At 32.2% G+C, this 19,762-nt stretch overlaps 3 protein-coding genes across 7 annotated transcripts; 2 read left to right on the top strand and 1 right to left on the bottom strand.

Annotated features, from left to right (window-relative positions):
- The first annotated feature begins 720 nt into the window (after positions 1-720).
- LOC106624257 (proton-coupled amino acid transporter-like protein pathetic) lies at positions 721-7,732 on the top strand. 3 transcript variants are annotated; one of them, XM_036376492.2, is made up of 8 exons: positions 725-825; positions 894-1,176; positions 1,267-1,332; positions 1,978-2,125; positions 2,184-2,526; positions 2,617-3,159; positions 3,294-3,466; positions 4,244-7,732. In XM_036376492.2, the coding sequence occupies exons 4-8, from the start codon at positions 1,996-1,998 to the stop codon at positions 4,486-4,488; spliced, it is 1,434 nt and encodes a 477-aa protein (XP_036232385.1). In that variant the 5' UTR covers positions 725-825; positions 894-1,176; positions 1,267-1,332; positions 1,978-1,995; the 3' UTR covers positions 4,489-7,732. The 3 variants fall into 3 exon arrangements, with proteins under 3 accessions (XP_036232384.1, XP_036232383.1, XP_036232385.1); XM_036376491.2 differs by lacking the exon at positions 1,267-1,332 and having other exon boundaries at positions 721-812; XM_036376490.2 differs by lacking the exon at positions 1,267-1,332 and having other exon boundaries at positions 724-825.
- fy (fuzzy planar cell polarity protein-like protein) lies at positions 6,142-13,089 on the bottom strand. 2 transcript variants are annotated; one of them, XM_036376496.2, is made up of 4 exons: positions 12,927-13,089; positions 7,010-7,501; positions 6,447-6,955; positions 6,142-6,325 (listed from the first exon to the last, which is right to left on the bottom strand). In XM_036376496.2, exons 1-4 carry the CDS (start codon positions 12,927-12,929, stop codon positions 6,268-6,270), a joined length of 1,062 nt encoding a protein of 353 aa, XP_036232389.2. In that variant the 5' UTR covers positions 12,930-13,089; the 3' UTR covers positions 6,142-6,267. The 2 variants fall into 2 exon arrangements, with proteins under 2 accessions (XP_036232389.2, XP_014099425.2); XM_014243950.3 differs by lacking the exon at positions 12,927-13,089 and adding an exon at positions 7,642-7,778 and having other exon boundaries at positions 7,010-7,573.
- On the top strand, positions 9,895-16,097 carry emb (exportin-1 emb). Of its 2 annotated transcripts, none has more exons than XM_014243948.3 (7): positions 9,895-10,133; positions 10,504-12,149; positions 13,218-13,588; positions 13,653-14,132; positions 14,223-14,555; positions 14,643-15,008; positions 15,225-16,097. In XM_014243948.3, the coding sequence occupies exons 2-7, from the start codon at positions 10,637-10,639 to the stop codon at positions 15,372-15,374; spliced, it is 3,213 nt and encodes a 1,070-aa protein (XP_014099423.1). In that variant the 5' UTR covers positions 9,895-10,133; positions 10,504-10,636; the 3' UTR covers positions 15,375-16,097. The 2 variants fall into 2 exon arrangements, with proteins under 2 accessions (XP_014099423.1, XP_036232379.1); XM_036376486.2 differs by having other exon boundaries at positions 9,895-10,137.
- The last annotated feature ends 3,665 nt before the right edge of the window (positions 16,098-19,762 follow it).

Genomic DNA, 19,762 nt, shown 5'->3' with positions numbered 1-19,762 from the left:
AGTAAAATATTATGGGTTTTTAATATATCCCAAAGGATTAGGAAATTTCTGTTATAAATTTGGCCTTGAATATATTAGTAACGGCTGGTGGGAATTCCCGACTTAAGTTCTACCACATTCATGGTAATTCCTTGTAAGCAAAGTGTGAAACCATCCTCCCAACATACAAATGAAATATGCAACACACGGGCGCGTAGCCGAACCGCACAAACACTTGCGAAAATTGTATGAAAATGAATGACAGAAGAACTCGATTCGATTTGCTGGACTCTTCTGACTCGTGTGAACGCACAGAGCAACACCAAAAGTGAATTTGCCGTTCCCATGTAAGCGCAGTAATACTCTCTTGCACGAATTCAACTCGATAACTTTGTTGTTGCTCTTACATGTAATCTTTTGGACAAGAGAGCAGAAGCGAGCAGAGAAATGGCGACTCGAAGACAGCTAATATCTTGAGATTAGTTTATTCAGCTGATTTACGAATGCACTCATCATAATGATAAATATAATAATTACATTTTTAAAAGTAATCTGTTTTACAGATAAAATTATTACACAAATATTTTCTCACGATCTATCATGTATGAAATCGTTACTATTTATGTTAAACTAATTAGTAAAGCTTGCCAAATATATTAATAGATATATTTTCCTAATATTTTATTTCTAGTACCATTCTGATATGCACGAAAATGACATTACCCCGATGGCTCAATTTGGGCCATAAGGGGTTAAAAATATGTTAGAGGAATGGTAACACTGGAAATCTTTTGTGTTTTTTGTGGGAGTTGCAATTAACAACAGCAATCTACGTAAATATTTAATGTAGTTATATTATTGTTCGCTAGGTTTTAACAATTCAGAATAAATATTTGTTTTTTCTTCGGGTGTAGATAACGTCAAACGCTGCTATTTTTGTTGAATGTAGACCGTATCAAGGAGAAAATTTCCACTTTGTTACAGTATCAGTGCCAGACACTGTTTTGCATTTAGTCATCGATCTCAAATTTTTTTGTATTGTAGCGAAATCGGTACTTGTGATTAGTATTTTTCTGGCGATAATTCAAGAGGAAACTGGGAAACAAGTTCTATCTTGCTTCAAGGACTTCAATTTAAAATATCTTAATTGACAAATAATCAATGGAAGATATAACTCCTCTTACAAATCTTCAACAGGTTTGATAATCAACTTAATCAGAATCGTCATTAAATTGGATGTATCTCTTTTTTATTTGTTAATTATAATTTATGAATTTTTTATTCCAGTTGTAAAAGCATAATTAATCTGTGATTATTACTTCCATATCAGTTTCGGTTTCTTTAAAATCAGATGTAAGTTTTAAATACTATTTTCCTTGTTATTTATTGATTTTGTCAAATTTGTTTATCACATTTTGATAACCACTTATATGAATTATATCCTAATGATAAACATACATTTACATCATCAAGGCGACCTTTATTCTTATTTAAAATGTGGAGTGTAATTAATATAGGGCTGAATTTAATATCAACGGATTAATTAAATTTTAATCATATATACGAGATTGGAAATAAAAATAAAGAATGACACTATAGTACGTATAGTTTTGTACTTTTTATATTCATTAAAATATCACAAAAAATCAAATATTTAGACCATGTGTTAGTTAATTATGCCTAAAAGTATGTACATAGTAAATAAATAAATTATCTGTAGCCGAGGTATTTGCTATCCAGTATCTATTTGCACATTAGTTATCACTCTGTGATATATTTAGCTACTTAATCACTTAAATAAGATAGTCATCGTCTCAGACTTCATTAAATTGAGTATACATTTTTGTTCCTTAACAATAATTGTTAGCTGAAAATTCACAAAATTCCAAACCGTTTTACATATTTACCACAATTTTTTTTTCATTTGTATTATTTTCCCGAGTTTTATTAAATTACATTATTTGTTGTTCTCCTTTATCATCTCTCATATTTTCATAGCCGATAATTAAGAAGAAAATGACCGAACGTCAACCTCTTTTGCTTCAGTCGGAAAATACTGCGTCGGAAGAAAGATATCCACCTCGACCAGATGTTCGAAATTCTCCTGAAAATACATTAGTAAATGTTCAAAGTGAAGAAAGCATTGGTAGTTTACGGCTACTTATTTTTATTCTTTGTTATAACTTTCTTATTTTAAACCGCAGGCTCAAATGAGAGTTTAGAGAAGTCAACATATAATCCTTCTTTGCACCGGACGTTGGAGCATCCCACCTCGAATTTTGACACCTTAGTGCATTTACTGAAGGGTAATATCGGCACAGGAATTTTAGCAATGCCAGATGCTTTTAAAAACGCTGGTCTTTATGTGGGACTATTTGGTACGCTAATAATGGGAGCGATTTGCACACACTGCATGCATATGCTGGTCAAATGTGCTCATGAGCTCTGTCGAAGGCTTCAACAGCCATCACTCAGCTTTTCGGAAGTAGCGTTCTGTTCATTCGAGACAGGACCCAGTGGTTTGAGACGTTATTCGCACATTGCACGGTAAGGTTAAGTTTTCTAACCTTTAACCAACAATTATTTTTAAATAATTCCGTAATATATACATATAATATTAATAAAGCTTAATTTCAGGCGTATTGTAACGACCTTCCTTTTTATCACCCAAATTGGATTCTGCTGTGTATACTTTGTTTTTGTGGCATTTAATATAAAAGAGGTGGTGGACCATTATTTTCGCCACAATAATATAAATGTTAAAGTTTACTTAACACTTATTTTACTCCCAATGATACCCCTAAACCTTGTGCGTAATCTCAAATACCTAACTCCGGTGTCATTAGCTGCAGCAGTACTTACCGTATTAGGTCTAGCATTCTCATTTTTTTATATACTACAAGATTTACCTGACACGGACACAGTAAAACCTGTTGCATCGTGGGCTCAACTACCATTGTATTTCGGCACAGCAATATATGCATTTGAGGGAATTGGAGTAATATTACCATTAGAAAATAATATGAAGAGACCTGAAGATTTTGGAGGCTCAACGGGTGTATTGAACACTGGAATGACTATTGTGGCATGTCTGTATACCACAGTTGGCTTCTTCGGTTATTTAAAGTATGGAGAGAATGTTAAGGGCAGCATAACATTAAATTTGCCCCCTGATCACTTGTAAGTAATGAACATTTGGAATTAATACAATAAATTATAAAATATTTTGCTATTAGACAAAAGTAGATTCAGCTGAAATGCAATGAACTTAAAAATTAATTATACACTTTTATTATCGCGCATTCTTTTTATAGCATATCGCAGATGGTACGGATAGCTATGGCCATAGCAATATTCCTATCATACACTTTGCAATTCTATGTACCTGTTAATATTGTTGAGCCCTTCATTCGCAATCAATGCGAGGACCAACGCACAAAAGATTTAGCATCGACGTTACTTCGGATTGTATTAGTTGTTGTTACATGTAAGTAATTCTATATACATTTGTTGGTCCGAACTTTATTAATATTGTGATTTTAAGTTTTTCTCGTTTTCAAAATCTTACATATTATATTACGACATAATATGATAGAAGCCATTCCTGAAATAGTCAAACAGTTGATTAACCCTTATACTTGAAAATAAGAATCCAAGGGATTGTACTTGAGGTTTAAATTTGAAAATGATTCATACAAATATTTGTTAATGGAAAAAATAATAAATTTTCCATTTTACTGAAAATATTATTATTATTTTTTTTTGCATTTTGAAAACATGCTTATGTTTAGAAATATATATTTTTTTATTTATGAATTGTTTTACTTTCAATAATATTGAGATATAAATTACCCTACCTTTTAAGTTGAATCAAACTGGGCACAGTGTGATAAATATAACTAAAATCGGTTCAGTAGTTTAGGAGATAACCTTGGAGAAAACGTGACACGTAATTTTTATATACATACATATCTATATACAAGTAGAAGATTATCAGCATAACAGGCTACGTCAATTTAGCCATATCGACGATATCGGACCACTATAGCATTTAGCTGCCATACAAACTGATCCATGCCCTTGTATGGAAAACTTTTTATTTGACAATATATCTTTACAAAATATGGCATGGATTATTCTCCAAGACAACGCTACAATATCCGAACAAATTTTTCAGATCGGACCACTGTAGCATATAGCTGACATACATTCGAATGATCACAATCAAAGCAGAATTTCGTTAAAATTTATTTTTTATTTTTAGTTCTCCTGGCTGTTTGCATACCAAATTTGGGTCCAATAATCTCTTTAGTGGGAGCTGTCAGCAGTTCGGCGTTGGCGCTAATTGCTCCACCAATAATTGACATAATCACATTCTATCCTGTGGGTTTGGGCAAGTATAATTGGATATTATGGAAAGATATTGCGATTCTGCTCTTTGGCTTATGCGGCTTTTTCTTTGGCACTTATGCAAGCTTAGATCAAATTCTCAACCCAGGTATAAATTAGTTGCTTATTTTATGGACGAAACATGTACGTATTTTAAATGTATCTTATCGAAAGCCAATAATTTAAAACCTAGCAAGGAAAATAAGTTAAAAGTAACTCATCACAAAAATTATAAGTGTAAACAAAAATATAACATTAACATATATGCTATGAAATATCTTGCTTTTGAGCTATGAAGTGCTATTTTTATTAAAATAAATTATTATTTTTTTTATATTACATTGTTGCTATATTTTTAAAATGTTGTCCAGATGCATAATTTAGTGGATTTAATCGCTGAAAAAGCACAAAGAAATCAATAATTTCCAATTATTAAGCATGTTTTTATTAACAATGTAAGCTTAAATCCCTAATTTATAACAACATCAAGTAACTAAGGTATATTAGTTATATACAACTTCTGCACGAAAATTAGTTATTCACAATTTTAAATTCCGCAAGTAATTAAATCAAGTACATGTAATGTTCCAACGCTATCCTAGTTGAGATTTGCAGGAATCTTTATAAAATTTAAATGTGTTATAATAATAGTAAGTTAAAACACAAAAAACAAAAAAAAAAGAGTTTATACACACAATTATCAAAAGTACAAGCGCCAAATGAGTGCGGATAGTATGACATCTTACAAACCAAACCATTAAATGTTGTAATATAAGTAGAAAATGTAAAGCATGACAAGAGTCACTCTGAAATCTCGTATTTTAAGAATGAGATATTGTATTAACCCTGCCTACTCGATTTATTTCACATATTGACTTCCATTTTCAATGGTAACATTCCAATTAATCTTAACATATAATTTATTACTCAAATTCAATGAGTATTGAGTAAGATGCTTCGGAAGGACACACTTTTTAAGTTCAACAACTTTGAATAGAGACACTAATAATATTAAATATGAAAAATTTCTACTTGATGAAAGCCAGTTAGTCAGTAATCGACGAAAAAACTTATTATGTAACTTTTCATTATTGATATAAAAAAAATTCATACGCGCAGTTGTTTTCTTTATATATGTATCTATATGTAAATTATATTTTCATTAGATTTGCCAATCAATACTCATTTTATCTAGTTTAATTATAAACATTTATTACTGCATTTTATTTTATTCATATTTTTCTATACAATTTTAATTCATATACTATGTGTAGAGAATTATTATTCGTATTTATGATATCAACCAAATAGAATTCGAATCTTGCCAAATAACGTTGACACTAATAATAAAGTTCTCCTTACTTCGGAGGGTGTATCCTTTACGAACAAAAATTTAATCCATAATGTCAAAAAAATAATTTGTTTTTCTCATGAATTATGGTTAAAATATTTGAAATGTTTATTTTTGAATCATAAACGCAAAACAAAACAAAGCAAAATGGCTGCTTTTTAAAAAATAAATAAATAAATTATGGATTGGAACATTTTTGACAAATTATTGTTTTTGAGCATTAATACAACCTTATATAAGTTAATCTTTGTTATTACTCCAAAATGTGCGCTAAAAAATATTAAGTAAAAAATAAAATACGTATATATATTTGCTAGTAACATGATAAAAATTTACGTCTTATATGATTATATACATCTAGAACACCGACAATAACAATTTCCAAAATATTATACAGACTGTATTAATGTACGAAACGATAGTTTTAATAGCAAATATATCCTCAGACAATAAATTATACTTAAATATTACATGCATAAATATATATATGTATATATGTTATACAAAATGTTATATGTTCCACAAAATATATTATTTTAAATAATAATCTACCAGCTGATTGTCTTGTCTTGTAGAATTGAGTATAGAAGTTTTTGGGCTATGAATCTGAAAAAAATAGTAATATTACCATATTAAAATAGCTATTTTCACTACTAAATATCATACACATTTATATGCATTGTTTCCTATTTGTATATACTACAATATTTTCTGAAATTCAACATACCTCATTGCCGGCGTTGGAACTGAAGACATAAATAAGATAAAAATAGTGTTTCCAATATTATCATAATGAGCATAGCACTTATAGTAATCTAAGCACCAATATTGGTCCAGTGGTTCAATACAACGCGAACGTATTTGGTCATCTGTATGAACACCATTAATATTTTTATTGTATTGTACGGTTTGATCGAAAATTTTTTTTAATAAATCTAGACGTAGAATGCCTCCTCCTATTGTCCTTTTTCCACCTGAAGCTTGGTTGGAATTAGGTGTAAGTATACATTTTTTAACGTTCAGATTAGCTACAATTATTGCCAGAACACACTGATCGATCTCCAATTCTTCCGGTAAGCTGCGCGTTATACTTCGTTCCATGTTCTGCAATAAACTTTCTGAGCAAAATGTGTCCTGCGCCATAGACCGCAATTCACGAAAACTAGGTGCAGCACCGCATATAACACAAATAACACTACTTGGAGCCAATGGAATTGTTACGAATCTATATGCTAACTTTTAAAAGAAACAAAATACAGTTATTAAACAAAGTAAGTATATTTTTTCTACCGTTGCGTCTTTTTTCGGCAAATATACAGGAATGTCATTTTGTAGAGAACTTGACGAATTTAATAAAAGCAGAAGTAATTCACGATCTATAGCATCCAAATCCCACCAGCCTTCTGTACCGACCGTAACATTATTACCAACTACAAGGCAACAAAAGAGTGAACCGCACAGGCCACTAAAATCGTTTAATCGCTGAGCCAATTGTTGGTTTTCAGTTGATAGTATACAATTTGTAAATCCCATCACGCGCGTTGTGCAAGCTTCAAGTGCCGCATCTACAACAGGCATATAATTTCTTGCTTCTTTCTTCATTCTCTCTAGCAAAGTCAGATCCACAAGCTCATCAAAATTAACAAAAAGTGATATTGAACCAAAAACGATTTCGGCTAATGTCTGCAATACTCCTTCAGTCATGGACCGTGCACAAACGATCAGAGTGACGGCATTGTGAAAATCTCTCCAAACATAAGTCCAATCTTCGGAATATGTTACCTGTAACGTTATGCCCAAAGATTTAAAAAACATATGAAAACCATTTAATGAAGCCACAGTAGAAAAAGGCAGCTGTAAAAAGGAAGATGGAATTAATTTGTCGTCAATGAAATTTTTAGAAAATCGAAATTTACGCTCACATTGTCACAATCGCCTTTTTTACGGGTAAAGACAGGTAAACCTCCATTTGTTGTTAAACAAAGTATATAAATCGACATAGTTTAAGAAAAATATGCCAATTAGAACTCAAAAACAATAAAACATAAATAAAATGACAGTGTTGCCAGATTAACAGATTTAAAAATCACATATAAAGGCTGTGTGCCAAACGGTAACATTTTTCCTGTGTTGAGTTAGGGTGAAAAAATTTTACATTTTACTGTGCCAAATGGAAAGTAAAATTTTGACAGTTGAACTTCAGAACATATATAATTGCGTCGTTTAAATGTTTGCCTTGCTAGTTCTCTTTACCCACTTTCCATTTTCATATTTATTTTTTTAAAATAAATTCATTAATGCTTAAGTGCTTGTTAGCAGTTGGCATTATTTTAAACTCTAGGCAACCCCACTGGTACAGAGTTGAAAACCGTAATAAAAAAAAATTAAGTTTGACACCGCTTCAACCGAAATTTTTTTGAAGGGTTGAGTTGAAAACTATAATACCGAATTTTAAAACTTCAACCAAAATGCAGTTAGGTTAAAAACCGTAATAGCAGAGAATGTTAATGAATATATTCATTTACATGAATATATTCATTTACATTCTCTGGTCTTGGTTAATTTCTAACCAGAACTTGAAATGAGAGTTGTCAGCTGTTAAATTTATAAGCATAGACGGAGTTCAGGCGGGGATTATTTTGTCGCTCAATATCATTATTTAGGGCCGTTCTATCAATGTCTGGTTTATCATTATTTAGGGTCGTTCTATCAATGTCTGGTTAATATTATCCTTAACCGCTTAACTGGGGAATAGCTTTAACTGACAGAACCGTTCTCACCAAGTTGTGGTTAGTTGACCTACAGATAGTTCGATTATTGTGAGTGCGTGGCGAAAACAGTTCACAAAACTTGCTTTCTATACACGCAAAACTGTGTAAATGTCCTAAGTCATATATTTGCATGTTCAGACGAGGGCTCATTTTGCCGTCCAAACCGGTTTTCGTTTGCGAAGGGACGACGATTGAAACATAAGAATAAAATTTAACGACCACAATTAACGAATTTAAGAAAGAAAAAGGAGCTGTTAAACACATGTGAAAAAAGCGATGTTTACCGCTTCTTCTTGATTTTGTTCGCTTTCATAGGATGGATTTATTAAAATATAAAAACCTTAATCGTATAATAATGGTTACGCCACCTCTCCACAAGCAATGTACATCTTAACCATCTGTCAAATACATTGCCATTGAGGTTGGCAATGTTTTGTGTAGGCATATGCTATCGTAAAATATCATCTTGAACTGTTTAAAAATTTTATGAGGACAGCCATGTATGTATTTAAATGCTATTTTCCATGTTTTGAATATTACTTTGCTGAATTACGGTTTAGGCAACGAAATATAAAACATTGGCATTTCATCTTTGTTGGCATCATGCCACCGAAGCTATGCATGTACATGTTGCCTTTTCAAAATTTGTGTGCTCTGTCAAACCATCAAAATGACAGTTTATTGCTAGTAATGTATGGCATGAAATGTATTTAGACATCAATTGCTAAATATTAGCAATACGCAGTCACCATTGTCAATATTGCTCGCGATTTAGATTCTTAGCAATCTTTAATTGCCTGTCGAGATGCCCCGTAATAAAAACTTCCAGTGCCTGTTCCTAAGCTATATAAATAACTGACGATTAATCAGTTGTCACAATGCTAAGTTGAGTATTTTAAAAGATTATTTATTTTGAATGATTAGTATAAATTTTATTCTACGGATTGCTAAGTTAAAGTTATGTTATACCAATAAAACCAGCGGTCTGTTGATTTATTCTCGTTTTCTTCTCTTTGGCTCTTCTTCACGCATGGCTGTTGCATCGATTGCCAGTGTGGTAGAGTTTTTAATTAAAAACGAAACCGGTTACCGCTTAATAATCCAAACATAATGCTACAATATTATCTTCTAAATTCATAAATAAAAAGCTAGATAATTCATTAAGTATAACTTTTAGTTTTAATTAAATAATAACTTCCAATACAGATTTTACGTCTGAATTACATTTGAGAGTCAACAATTAATAAAACTGTTCAGTGTAGTTTCTAAATAGCGTGTTCGTCGACCTTAGTAATTACAAATACAACTCTGGGACGCGTTATTCTTGGTATTATGTTAAAAGACGAATTTCACATCAAAGGAAATGACGAAAGTGAAGATTTTCTAAGTCTGAGGATTTGTGTGAGTTTCGTTTTGCGGTCATCAGCGTTTTTTTAGTAGAAAAAATCGCTAATATTTTGTTAAATTTTATAAATTGTGAGTGTGAAAGAGCGTAGTGAGTTCACTTGAGGATTTGAATGAAAGATTACGAGTGAAGTTTCGCCATTTATAATAAAGATATATCGTCCATTAGTTTTCTTTAACTCTTTCGCATTTTTAATTAAATTCGAGGCGAGCACTATAACGACGGCTGCTGATATTTGGTAGGTAAGTGCGATACATAAAGCAAAGAAGAAGAGTGTATGTGATGGATGTATTTTGCGGGACACGCACATTTTCCTGAAAACTTTAATATTACTAAAAAATGTACGATTGTTCTGTAAACGATGTTAAAATATATAACAAAAATTACAAAAACATTTATATTAATTATTTTTAAGAGGTAAAGACTTTTTAACGCTCGCAAGTAAAATCATATGGAAATGTAGAATGTCGCATGCGACGCAATTGCCTAAAAGGTTCACAGAAGAATGGAGCATATAAAAATATATACATATATAATCACACATTTGCTCAATGCCTTATAAAATAAAACTCTTCAACCTTTTCATTTTAGTTGTTTTTAATTTTCAGATTCATCTGTGAAATAACATATATAAACATAAAATACCTAAATATACAAAATCCCTGAATTCTCGTCTTCAACAAAATTAATCCTAACATCAACGATAGACGCAGACGAGAGCGCTGCTTTTATTATAAGGCAATGGCGATGCTTTCGACGGAGGAAGCCAGCAAATTGTTGGATTTTTCTCAGAAGCTTGACATTAGCTTATTAGACAAGATTGTAGAATGCTTGTATACGTCACAGGGGGAGCAGTTACGCCTTGCACAAGATATTCTTACAACATTGCGTGAGCATCCAGATGCATGGACGCGAGTAGACAGCATATTAGAATTCTCTCAAAATCAGAGAACCAAATTTTATGCACTGCAAATACTGGAAGAAGTAATTAAAACTCGTTGGAAAATTTTACCCCGCAACCAGTGTGAGGGAATCAAGAAATATGTTGTTGGACTTATTATTAAAACATCCTCAGATCCTGAAACAATGGAGGCAAATAAAGTATACTTAAACAAGTTGAATTTAATATTGGTACAGATATTGAAACGTGAATGGCCTCGGAACTGGGAGACATTCATAAGTGACATTGTAGGAGCTTCGAAGACAAACGAAAGCCTTTGCAAGAATAATATGGTTATTTTAAAAAACCTTAGTGAAGAGGTTTTTGACTTTTCAGCTGGGCAAATAACTCAAATGAAGGCTAAACATCTGAAAGATACCATGTGCTCAGAATTTTCGCAAATATTTCAGCTTTGTTCTTTTGTTTTGGAAAGTTCTATGAATGCACCTCTAATACAAGTTACTTTAGAGACATTGCTCCGATTCCTGAGTTGGATTCCATTGGGCTATATATTTGAGACAGCATTAATTGAAACACTAATTTATAAATTTTTAAGTGTCCCAATGTTTCGAAATGTTACATTGCAGTGCCTCTCTGAGATTGCAGGCCTCTCTGTGCCCGATTATAACGAAAATTTTGCGAGAATGTTTAAGGATACGATGGTGCAGTTAGATCAAATGATCGGACAAAATCCCAATATGAGTCATATTTACGCTAACGGCAGCAGCACTGAACAAGTTTTTGTTCAGAATTTGGCAATGTTCTTGTGCACATTCCTGAAAGAACATGGTAAACTTGTAGAGGATGTCAAATATATCGACTATTTAAATCAGGCTCTACTTTATTTGGTAATGATATCCGAAGTTGAGGATGTTGAGGTTTTCAAAATTTGTATGGAGTACTGGAATAATCTGGTTGAGGATCTTTATAATAGCGAAACATTTGTGGGCGCTACAACGCATATTACTCAAACTGATGCAGTATCTTTAGCCAAACGTAATGTGTTTCCCCGACGTCGCTTTTACGGCAATATCTTATCTAAAGTTCGATATATCATGATTTCAAGGATGGCTAAACCTGAAGAAGTACTTGTTGTCGAAAATGAAAATGGCGAAGTTGTTCGAGAATTTATGAAAGATACTAATGCCATAAATTTATATAAGAATATGCGCGAAACGCTCGTATTTCTTACACATTTGGATTATGCTGACACAGAACGCATAATGACATTAAAGCTAATGAATCAAGTTAATGGTACAGAGTTCTCATGGAAAAACCTTAACACGCTTTGCTGGGCTATAGGATCCATATCAGGTAAACGTTAATGTTAAAGTATCATTTTATTATTATATTTAATTGTAAAGTTTTGGGATTAGGTTAACATGTAGGAATGTATCAGTGAATAATCGTTTTGATATTTTTATACCCTTAACAGGGTATCTTAAGTTTGCCACGATGTTTGTAACACTCAGAAGGAAAAGTCGGAGACCTCGTAAAGTATATGTGTATATAGAAATGATTAGCATGACGAGTTGAGTCGATTTATTCAGTCCATTTGTCTGTATGTGTTATTAGTACCTCAGTTTTTGAGATATTGATCTGAAACTTAACCCAAATTTTTTTCCCTTCAAGAAGCTGCTCATTTGTCGAAAACGAAATCGGACCACTATAACATATTAGCTGCTATAAGAACTTAACGATTAAAATCGCGTACTTGCATGAAAAACTTTTTATTAGACACGAAATTTGGCATGAATTATTGCTCAAGGCAACATTACAATATATTTTGCTCAGATCGGGCCACTATAGCAGACAACTGACCGATAAAAATCAAGTTCTTGTATGGAATCTTTCGTAATTATGACGTAGCATAGCTTTGATACAACCGATGTTAACGTTTTTTTTTTCTTGTTTTCTAATGAAATCTTAATTGAAAAAATTTTAAGAGCAAACGTAATAATTCCGAGGATAACTAACGCAAGTTTTTTAATATGGATAGCTCCTTATCTTATATTACGAAAGGCAAAAATGATATATGTATGTATGTACGTAAGTAAAAATGCACATTTTCCGAATTTTAGCATAACGTACCATGAAATTTAAGAAATTATTGGTATTACTTTTTTCACTAGAAGAAGTATGCCTTAATCCAATCTGACAATATCCGGTTTTACTCCGCTCTAAATTTGTTTGGCTTATTTTTTATATGTTATTTTCAAATTATGTATTTTTTATTCTATTTTACAATTTCAATTTAAAAATTTTTTTTAAATATATTTTCCACAATATACTGAGTAGAAAAGAGTGCCTTTCACCTAATTTTATTTGGATTTTTAGCGAGTACACGTTTATAACATCAAGTATTTTTAAACTTATTTGTAGGTGCTTTCTGCGAAGAAGACGAAAAACGTTTCCTCGTTACAGTTATAAAAGATCTGCTTGGCTTGTGCGAACAAAAAAAGGGTAAAGATAATAAGGCTATCATCGCCTCTAATATCATGTATGTTGTTGGACAGTATCCACGCTTTCTGCGTGCTCATTGGAAATTTCTGAAAACTGTTGTTAATAAACTTTTCGAATTTATGCACGAAACACATGATGGCGTGCAGGATATGGCTTGCGATACATTCATAAAAATTGCCATCAAATGTAGACGCTACTTTGTGACCATACAGCCTAATGAGGCATGTACCTTCATCGATGAAATATTAAGCACCATGAGCAGCATAATTTGTGACTTGCAGCCTCAACAGGCAAGTAGTGATTAAAATGTATGTGTTATCGTATTGTTGAACTAATTTAAATATTTACCATTAGGTGCATACGTTCTATGAAGCAGTTGGCTACATGATATCCGCACAGGTTGATCAAGTACAGCAGGACGCCTTAATTGAGAAGTATATGTTCTTGCCAAATCAGGTTTGGGATGATATAATCTCACGTGCCTCCAAGAATGTTGACTTTCTCAAAAATATGACAGCTGTAAAGCAGCTTGGTAGCATTTTGAAGACGAATGTAGCCGCATGTAAGGCTTTAGGGCATGCCTACGTAATTCAGTTGGGACGTATATATTTGGATATGCTCAATGTCTATAAAATAACATCTGAAAACATAATTCAGGCGATTGAGGTAAACGGTGTCGTTGTAAATAACCAACCGCTTATAAAATCAATGAATGTTGTAAAAAAAGAGACTTTGAATTTAATCTCGGAATGGGTATCGCGTTCTAATGACAATCAATTGGTTATGGATAACTTTATTCCGCCACTACTCGATGCTGTTTTGTTAGATTACCAGGTAAAAATCAATATTACACATTACATCACATATCGCAAAAACATAAATACATGTACATATTTATATGAAATAACAAAATTTTATTTATAGCGTTGTAAGGTGCCGTCTGCCAGAGAACCAAAAGTGCTTAGCTCAATGGCCATAATTGTGCACAAACTCCGCAATCACATCACAAACGAAGTACCAAAAATATTTGATGCCGTCTTTGAGTGCACTCTAGATATGATTAATAAGAATTTCGAAGATTATCCACAACACCGAACTAGCTTTTACGAGCTCCTGCAAGCCGTCAATGCGCATTGCTTTAAAGCATTTCTCAATATTCCACCGGCACAATTTAGGCTTGTGTTCGATTCCGTTGTATGGGCTTTTAAGCACACGATGCGCAATGTTGCTGACATGGGTTTGAACATCTTATATAAGGTACATATATATCTGTAAACTTAAAACAGACATACATTAGGAAAAATTTCGAAAATACAATAACATATGTTAATCTTCTTTTTACAGATGTTGCAAAATTTGGAACAACACCCACAGGCTGCGCAAAGTTTCTATCAAACGTATTTCACTGATATTTTAATGCAGATATTCTCCGTTGTCACTGATACTTCGCACACAGCAGGACTCGCCAATCATGCCACAATATTAGCATATATGTTCTCATTGGTAGAGAATAACAAAATTACTGTTAGCCTTGGCCCAATACCGGACAACACCATTTTCATACAAGAGTATGTGGCCTCTTTGCTGAAATCAGCTTTCAATCACTTAACTGATAACCAGATAAAGGTCTTTGTTACTGGTCTTTTCAATCTGGACGAAAATGTGCAAGCATTTAAAGAGCATTTGCGAGATTTCCTTATACAAATTAGGGTGAGTTAACACGAAATGAAAACAAACAATTAGTTCTTAAGTTTAAAGACTGAAAATGAAAAAAAAAGTTTTGTAAACGTTGTAATTTACTTTAATGTAGAACTCAATTTGAGGTTTTGTACATCTAATAGCTAAATTTGTAGTTTATTTATGCATTACGTTTTAATCTGCAGAATGTAAATTTAATTACAAACTAATATATGTCTCCATTATTAGGAAATAACTGGTGAGGACGATTCCGACTTATACTTAGAAGAGAGAGAGGCAGCACTTCGCGAGGAGCAGGCTAATAAGCGTCTGATGCAGCGTAATATACCTGGCATGTTGAATCCGCACGAATTGCCGGAGGATATGCAGGATGAGTAAAAACAACAAAACAATATCAACATTTGAAAGATGTTATGAGTGAAGAGCGAATGTTTTGATTTACGTGAAAAAGAAACAAGTGAAAATCCACATAAACAATTATTATTCAAATGCATCTTTTTATAATTAATACCCGTATGTGAAAATTGAATAATTCTAAAGTTATGTTTGAAATGAATATTTGTCGTCGAAGTATGAATGTTTAAGAAATCCAACATCATAAATCTATATAAATATTATTAGACTATTTAATATAATCAACAAAGCGAATGATTGCGTTTCTTTATTAAATTTAGAAATAGTTTGTATATTAAAGAAAACAAAACAACAACAAAAAACACACACACACACTGAATGAGAAACAAATGCAAACTACATTAAAGAAAAAGAGCAAAATGCGTTAATTGTTATATAAATCACAAATGATTGTAAGCGTATGTGAGTGAAAATGAATTATACCAACAAATATATTATGCATATACAGGCGAAATGGTCTTGAAATATGTGTTTGGTAAATGAAAAATATATATACTAAATATAAAATCAAACTTAACGAAATATTGTGAAAATTATGCGTTATGAAACATATTCATTTGCAAAGAGCGTGATGAGATGACATAAATACAATAGTAAAAAAATTACGATTGCTACTATTTTACCATTTGAACTAAGCAATTATACATAGAACGGAATAAACCTTTGAAATTAATTTCACAACTAAAACTCAATGTTCTTATCATTACTTGTTTTCTGCATGTCTAATTTATTATACAAGATTTTGCATATACATATTTTTTTTCTTGCTTTTTATGTGCGAATCGCGCGAGTTCAATACTTGCTTGCAATATAAATAAAAAGAAAAAACCGATGCAAACCAGTGAAAGACGACAAAAAGGGGGAACATTTTTTATTTTATCGTTTTAGATGGATTTCCGAATATGGTAGGTATAGTATTTATAAACCCAATGTTGCTCTCAAATTTCCTTTTCGTGTTAACCAGTTTACAGTTCTTGGCTGCATATAAATATTAAATTTTAACAACATTTTTCAAAAGTTGTCTTTCAGCGTTGGTATCAGACAGCTATAAAGGGTTTTTGGTCCAGTAATCAATCCCAGTCCGTAGTTCTGATTCTGGTGGGAAATGAATCTTCTCATTGAACTCAAGTTCAAAATCGAAATGCAGTTTTTAGTTTACACTACATTCTAGTTCAACACACCTATAGCTTGTGATTCATAGTTGCTGATCTACTTCTCTGGATACTAAAAAAGATACAGTATTTTTCACTTCCTATGGCTACTGACGCCAGTATACTAGAAAACGTAGATAACAACTTGGAGTTACATTTTTGAAAAACCATTAGCCGTATTGCTTATATTTGTGCAAGAATTTTTAAAATTAAACAGAAGAGGATGTTATGAAATTACTAGATGCTTTAAATGCCTGAGTTTGTCAAGTTGATTATACATCTCTCTATTATATATAAAAGTTTTCTGCTGCTGTCGAGAATCAACTAACATAAGAGCGAGCTAGCTCGCGCTCGGCGGGGGGCAGGGGCGAGCGAAGCGAGCGTCCCGGATCGTAGCGGAGGGCGCCTAGTTTTTTATAAATATTATTTTACTCTTTATATTTATTTAATGTATCAATGTACATTTTTATAATGTATTACACGCATATTACGAATCTATAATAACGAGATTATAACTATCGAGTGAAAATCGACTACCTACTGCATTCAATTAACTTTCCTCGTTTTGCGTAACATATCATACATTTTGCTTAGCTCCGCGTCGAAAACTTTTTGTGTGAACGTAGTCATACAAAAGCGTACATCGAACTTTTCTGTCAAAACAAATGTCTGTCGCAAAGCGAAGCAAAAGTTCTATGTGCATTCTCGATTACTATCTACCTTTATTATAGTAGGTAGAAATATCAAAATCAGGAAACTGGAAGTTTGTGTTTATTGAATATTTTTAAAGAAAATATGCTTAATTTTTTATTTATCTATGAATACATAACTATTTTAAATTCTTATAAAGATTGTCAATTTCCATTTCTTTATGTTACATTTTATGATTTATGTAAAAAATTTGAGCAACGCTGCCAAAAGTTTTAACTTTGGGTTGTTATCTGTGCTTTCAAGTACATTGGCTGAAATATTTGTAGCCTTACGCAAATAAAAAATATTTTATAGTATCCAATGCAAGCATAACGACAACTCCAATCTTTCCGAAATTGAGGTTTTAAAGAACTACGAATTTTTTTTGGATAACAATTTTGGTCAGTGGGCAGTTGACTCGGATTTTATCTGGCGTTTACGCCATAGGCAACTGTTCTGAGATTTTAGTGATACATAATAAACAGAATATGGTTACTGGCTACTCAGTCGCCTGTGATTAGTAGCCAATAAGAAGAACAGAGAGGATTATAATCGCTATATGGGAGTTAGGAGAAGATATTGTAATCCAGCCAAATGCTATTATAGCTGATTATTCTCAACAACAAAGTTATCGAGTTGAATTGAAGCTTTGCGGATTGGTCATTGAAGTGGTAAAAGCTCTATCTTTAATTCTGTCAACATTTGTTTTGCATATTTTAGCTCACTTTTACTTATGGGAATGGTTGAAATGACAAATGAAACTACAAATTTCTTTTTATATTTTTAAAACAAAAGACTTAAAATCAATTATAATATTTTATAGAAAACCAAAATAAATGATTACAGCAACGTTTTTTAACGCGAAAAAAAGAATTTTTCCATTTAGCAAAAGTAATGAAATGTAATGATGTACATACGTATAAAATATAAATATATGAAATCCGTCTCTATTTTTGTCTATCGATTGATAGTCGTGTAAGTACTCATGCGGAATTTAAATTTTTTATTTGGATAATTATCAAGATTTCTTAAATTAATTTCGCTCTAAACCCAATTATTCATAAATAGACTAGTGCAGAACCATCGGAAACGAAACATAAAATGACAACCATTAAAGGAACAAAGGAAGGGCTGAGTTCGGGTGTAACCGAACATTTTATATTCTTGCAACTTACAAGGATCAAAGCCGGCTTATATCTTCAGGAGTTGACAATATTAAAAATGTAGCGAAAGGGTTCAACTTCACTATTCGACGAAATCGTAAATGGATTACAATCAAATTTGGTATCATATTAATTTAGTTTGAAGGTCATAGACTCACTTAATTAATTACCTTAATTAATTACCTCGACCTGGAGAGTTATCAACAAAAGTAACGAAGACGAACAGGGATATCGCCTGAACTTCAAGTACAGTGCGATCATTACGAGACCCAGGAATAAGAAGACGGATGAGTGCAAAGAAAAAAAGAGTAAGGAGACGGCTGCTGAGCGAATCATTCAGCCTGATCAGCCATCTTGTTCAGAGAGCGATGCTCCCGTAATAACTGTGGACCAGCCCATAGATGCCATGCCATCAACCAAAGAGCTCTTGGACGGACTGAACATGGTAGTAATGTAGACCGATACATGAAATATAAACTGCAGTTTTTAACCGTTTTTTAGCTATTTAGTAGGGTCTTATTTGCGTTTTATGAGCAAATTTACCATAGTAATGTATATATTTTTAATACCATTAGAAAGAAGAGATTTCAGCAATCATAAACCCTACTCATATTTTCAAAAATTTGAAATTTTTACTCGATATTTTTTGATTAATCATTAAGGTTTTTTTTTTCGATAATATTCAATATAAGGAGAAAAAATAAATATTTTAAATATAAAAAACAGTGTGCTTGGGACATAAGAAGGTAAGTTTATACCAAGTTTTGTGAAAGAAAACTTTTTTTGTACAAGATAAAAATAAAAAACCAACAATTAGGTTAGTTAAATAAGCACTCAACATCGGAGAACAGATAACGAGATAGAGACACCTCACATCACCAAGCAACAAAAAGGACTGGATCATTGCGACCACTTCATTCGTTTGGACAGCCAATTTGTTAACGCAGTTTCATGCACACTTCATCACCACATTAGCTAATTTGATCTGCAGTTTTCTTCGACAGCGATTAAGTGCGCTACATTTTATTCGTTTTAAGAAAAAACTTCGATCGACGCCGTTCTACAGCCTCATCATTTCAATTTTTCCCATATATTTTGAAGTTATGTGAAAAAATTTTATATACAAAAGTTATAGATCTTTTTATTACATACAACATTGTCATATAACTTTTTTCTATCGGACTCGTAGTTTTGCCGGAAATCGGTATAAACCGTTTTTGACCCTTAAAAAGTCAATCACGCCCCTCCCCTTCCTATTCCCGATCACAGATCGGCTGTAAATTATTTTTCTCTTAACATTTGTTATTTCATCTTTCATTTCCGATGGGTTTCATTCTACTAAGATTTT

This window comes from Bactrocera oleae, chromosome 3, assembly GCF_042242935.1.
Source record: "Bactrocera oleae isolate idBacOlea1 chromosome 3, idBacOlea1, whole genome shotgun sequence".
Lineage (NCBI taxonomy): Eukaryota > Metazoa > Arthropoda > Insecta > Diptera > Tephritidae > Bactrocera > Bactrocera oleae.
This window is presented reverse-complemented; position numbering and strand designations above follow the sequence as displayed.